Source organism: Scyliorhinus canicula, chromosome 18 (assembly GCF_902713615.1).
Source record: "Scyliorhinus canicula chromosome 18, sScyCan1.1, whole genome shotgun sequence".
Classification (NCBI taxonomy): domain Eukaryota; kingdom Metazoa; phylum Chordata; class Chondrichthyes; order Carcharhiniformes; family Scyliorhinidae; genus Scyliorhinus; species Scyliorhinus canicula.
The window spans coordinates 78,509,668-78,514,860 of NC_052163.1; the positions used below are offsets into that span (position 1 = coordinate 78,509,668).

Below are 5,193 nucleotides of genomic sequence, written 5' to 3' on the forward strand. Positions count from 1 at the left end.
CTTGGATTTAAAGACATTGAGCAACACTGAATCCTGAGAGTGTAGATGTAGGCCATTCCGCTACTCTGAAAGGGCATCTTTGAATATGTGATTAGGATGTGAACAGAACAGACCTCACATAGTTTTGATGTGCATTTTGTTGATGTGAAGCTTGATCAGCACATGAGAGCTGAAGGGCCTGTTCCTGTGCTGCACTGTAAGCCCAGTCCTGTGTAATCCACCTAATTAACAATTGTGAAAACACAGATAGTTACCAGGGTTGAAATTGAACCCAGGTCCCTGACACCAAGGGGCAGTGCTACCCACATTGACCCAAGAGTTATCATTCCTGAAGAATGTAGCAATGTGTGTGGATTCAAATCAACTGTTGTATTGGTTCCTGAAGGGAGTAGATGGCCAAAAGAAACAGAGGCTAATGTGGCTCATGTGACTTGAAAGACTGGATTCAGATGCCAGAAACCCTAAAATGTCCAGAGTTCAACCGCCCAGTGAGTTTATGGCTACTGAAGCAAGGGGGAAGTGAGATCGGAATCAGTCTAGTTATATTATTCCTGAACTGTCTGAAACATTAGCCTTCCTATTCATACTTACCCATCCACCAGTAGACTCCATTGCACCTCATGGTCAGGGGCAGGAACAGGAGTTGCCCAGCAGTCATGCAGCCTCAGGACAATCATTGGGTCAGTGCGATCCAGGACACAATCCTCCACAAACACTGGTTCCTGAAGGATTCTCCGAATGGGGTAGTCACTGTCTACATACCAGGAACTGTATCACCACCTGAGGGGCAGACACAAGAACCAGTCACCCCCTGTATGGATACATCCCCACTGCTTCCATAAACCATTACCCAGGCCAGCTCTACCTTTTGCTATTCGCAATTCCAGTTCCAGATTCCCATCTTCAGAAGCAGGAGGTGGAGGAGAAACAGTGTAAACTGTGACATTGATCTGTAAGCCTGTCTCTTGCCTCCCTGTGTACTTGCACTGGACATGCAGGCTGCACAGAGACAGTAGTTGGAGCTTCATTCAGTCACACGTCCCCTCCCAATACCAACATCTCCCACCATCCCCCTACCTGAAGGTGCTGTCCCGGGTTATTGAACCCAGCTTCGCAGTCTGAATCATCCTCTTCCCGAAGACATCGGTTTCATATATCAAGGATCCATCTTCCTCCTGCAATGAGGCTGTTTTAATAGAAGCTGACTCATTTAGTGGGAAAATGCTTTGACCCTTCAATACTCACCCGCTTGCTGGAGCCACAAGAGGTAATTGGAAAGTGAAAAGTCACAAATTGGGCAGTGGGTAGTTTAGGCTTGCATTCAGCCTCTTGTCCATCCTTCACATACAGAGATGACAGGTTGAGGGCAGGACGGGTCAGGTTCCTGGAGATCACGATGAGGAACTGACCATCAGCTGTGCACACTGCAAAGTGAGAAAATCATTTCACTGCTCCTGTTGTTGGTCAGGGACCTCAAAATATCACTGACAAAGCCACAAACAGCTCATCTTCCTCTTGCAGCTCAACCATTGTTTTGATTGCAGTAAGGATTTGTTTTGATTGGAGTGAGTAAGGATGTGTTTTTGACAAACACAGGAAAGTCAGTCATTGGAGTAGAGCTGTGCTCATTTAAACTGCCCCCAAAGACAGGCAAGAGGACTGCCAACTCTATTTATTACTGGGTGATTCTGAAACCTTCATTTATATTCTAAAACTATCCATTGTAATACAACCAACCAATCTACAAATAGTTCTACCATAGGCCATCATTACCAGCTCTTAAAATCATTGATATCTGCTGCTTCCATCACCCTTGTGGGCTGAGTTCTAGATCTCTACCACTTGGAAGAAAAAATACAGTCCCTTGCCCCCAAGATCTTAAATCAGAGTCCCTAGTCCTTGCCAGCTAGTGGGCTTGCCCTCGCCTACCTTCTCCACAACTGTCAATTGTGTCCTACCTGAAATTCAACTACCTCATGTAGTGATATTATGGTTGTGTTGCAATTCACCAACTGACCACTGGACGTCTCACAAGTTAACTGATCAGACACTGGCTGGAGGAAATAAAAGAGAGCTTGCATGTGCATGATTTTCATGTTGTCTTGTATAAAACATACCCCCAGTTAATGTTAAAATCATTTATAACCTTAACAACAAGTGTCCTTGTAATCAATCAGGCCATCCAACAACATTACACCCCCTCTTTCCTCGAGGGGAACAGCCCCAATTGAAGCCCAAGATCTCATTGGCTTTGCCAATTACTATGACTCAATCTTCAAAGATTAAGGCACATGCACTTCCACCACCCACACCACTAAATGTCAGAATCTACCTCTCCCGCAACTATCACCTCACTTTAGCAAATTTCATCAACCCTGTCTGCTCATTCTGCTGACATTACAGGGCTGTCCTAGCCCCCATTTTCCAGTCTTGCAGCACTTCACTCAAGCAATCCAACATCCACCAAATTCCCTTCATCAACCTCTAATTTCAAGTCCAGTGTAATTTGCCTTTCAAAAAAAGTCAGCTGTCAACTCCAACCTGATGCCCATTATTTTTCTCTTGATAATATTTCAAAATCCTTGCCGACCAGAATTCAAAAATCTATCTGCAGTTAAACCCTGAAAGGTGTCATATTGCAATCAAACACCTCCCCCTGATCTGGGGACAGAAGGATGATGTCAGGCCGATCACGGGGCTTGGCGGGGGTGGAGAAGGGGCTGGGGAGGAGGGGTGAGGGAGAGATGGGACGGAGCAGCAGCGCCGCGATTAACGCGGAGTGTTGGAGCGGCGCCGCCATGATGACGCTGCGACGCCACGATGACGCCGCGCGACGTATAAGGAAGTGCGCGGGACGCACAGAAACACCGGGGACGAAATGGAGGCGAATCGTCGCGCCGCACCCCGCTTCAGGGACAGTGACCTGGATTCACTGTTGGATGCAGTGGAGGAGCGCAGGGACATCCTCTACCCCCGAGGGCAACGGTACCCACAAAGCGTCGTAAGGCGTGTATGGCGAGAGGTGGGGGTCGTACTCAGCGATGCGGTGCACAGCATGGGGCACATCCCCCGCACGGGGGAACAGTGCAGGAAGAAGCTGCACGATCTCACGAGGGCAGCGAGGGTAAGTTCCCTGAAACCCGCCCCGTGCAATGCCTTTCCCCCTGCCTATTTCCCATGCTGTTGGGGGGGGGGGGGGGGGAGGCAGCAGGTGCCATGGCGTGGGTCGGAGTGTCCCCTCAGTGTGATAAAGTTACGTTCATATGTGCGTCCTGCCAATGTGTCTAACCCTGTGTTCCATCTCCTCCCCCCCCCCCCCCCCAGGGCAAGACAGCGCACAATTTCCAGGAGCGTGCAAGAACCGGAGGTGGTTTACGCCAGCTGCAACCCCTGACCGACTACGAGCAGAGGGCACTGGACCTTGCCGTGGCATCTGCCAGCCGGGAGGTTGTGACGTTTCAGAACGGAGGTGAGAATCCACTAAACGTATGCAATCTGTCATCTCATCTCTCTGCCCACCCCCCCCCCCCCCTCACACCCCACTGCCTGATACTGCACCACCCCACAGTTCACACCCCACCGCCTGACACTGTGCCACCTCACAGTCCACACTCTCAGTACGCACCCCCTCAACCCCTAACAAACAATGACGCAAGACTAACGAGACCTGCCTTAATGTGTTATCCAGGGCCATCCGAGCACCGCCGTGGGACTGACTGTTCACCACGCCAACATGAAGTGCCAACCTCTTCCAGCCACAGTGTTGAACCGGACAGACGGGAAGGACCACGGGCAGGAGGGCCACCCTCTGAGGCCAGCACACCGAGGTCTGACGCACAGAGGACAGACCGAGACATCAGGACGAGCGATTCCGACTCATATGAAAGTATGACGGATGGGGAGGGGACAGCGAGTCCGGACAGTGACGCACAGAGGACGTCGAGGCACGGGGGCACGGAACCTCGCACAAGCTGTGGTCGAAATCCAGGTGGCCACGGCTCCACACAGGAGACAGAGCTGGGGACAGAAAACGACCGAGCGGCTGCAGCAATGCTGTCAGCCACACCCCCCAACATCGCAGATACGGTCACCTCGGTTGGGCAACTTAGTGGCGAGGCATCTGGTACACATTCTGGTGCGCACCACAAAGTCGAACTGGTACCGAAAGTGGAGGTAGGAGATGCCGAGGGCCTGGATGGTCGGAGGGCAGGCCAGGCCCAGCACCCAGCTGCTGCCCAGACGGCTCCCGCTTTCCTGGCCATCCCACGCCCACCCACAGTCCCAATGCAATTCGCACTCCAGGGACCAGATGACGGGATGACGGCTGTCTTCCGGCAACTGCAGACGCAGCTGGAGGAGTTCATCCGCGTCCACAAGCAGGGAGAGTTGTCGGTCATGACTACAACCCAGGCCGACATCACACGGGTGGCGTCCGCAATGGAGGCAATGGGCAAAACGGCTTCGGCCATGGGTCAGGTTCTTCAGGGCGTAGGGCTTAGCGCGCACGCGTCATCCGTGGCCCATGACAGGACTGCCCCCTCACAGGCAGCCATGCTCCAGAGGCCACATGGACATTACCGCCGTGCTCCGGGCTCTGACCCAGTCTCAGCAGGCCATCGCTGAGAGCATCGGCGGCCTTGTCCATGTGATGGACGGCGTCGCCCAAACCGAGCGGGAGCTTGCGCTGTCCCTGACAGGGATGTCGCACTCCCTCAGCTCCATAGCTGGCAACGTTCAGACCCTGGTCGATTCCACAGCGGATCTCCAGGACTGGCAGTGCCAGGTGTCAGTGGTGCAACGGGGCATGCCTCCCCACGCACCGCCGTTCCTTAGAGAGGCCCGGGGGCCAATTGGCTCCTCAAGAGGAGGAGTCCGGCCTGTCCCTGACCACAGAAAGGGAGGAACTTGTGCACTTGCACTCCCCCCGTCATGTCCCTGGTGCATCTGGTGGGCAGCGGTAAAGGAGTGTGTCACCACGCCATCCAGCATGCCTGCCGAGCAGGCTTGCCCATCGAGGCCGGGCTGCCCCAGGAAGCGCGCGCCATCGGTGAACCAAGTCGAAGGGCAGGACTCTCACAGTCCGCCTCCACTCCTTCTGTACCATCTGGGGGAACCTTAGACGTAGTGATCGGCCCGTAAGGCCAAAAAGTTAGACATTGTAAGTTGGCACGGGTGTATGGAACAGATTAGTCA

At 53.1% G+C, this 5,193-nt stretch overlaps 1 protein-coding gene across 1 annotated transcript; it reads left to right on the top strand.

Annotated features, from left to right (window-relative positions):
- The first annotated feature begins 2,832 nt into the window (after positions 1 to 2,832).
- On the top strand, positions 2,833 to 5,187 carry LOC119953008. The gene is made up of 3 exons (XM_038776766.1): positions 2,833 to 3,124; positions 3,325 to 3,469; positions 3,689 to 5,187. The coding sequence occupies exons 1-3, from the start codon at positions 2,879 to 2,881 to the stop codon at positions 4,621 to 4,623; spliced, it is 1,326 nt and encodes a 441-aa protein (XP_038632694.1). The 5' UTR covers positions 2,833 to 2,878; the 3' UTR covers positions 4,624 to 5,187.
- Positions 5,188 to 5,193: the final 6 nt, after the last annotated feature.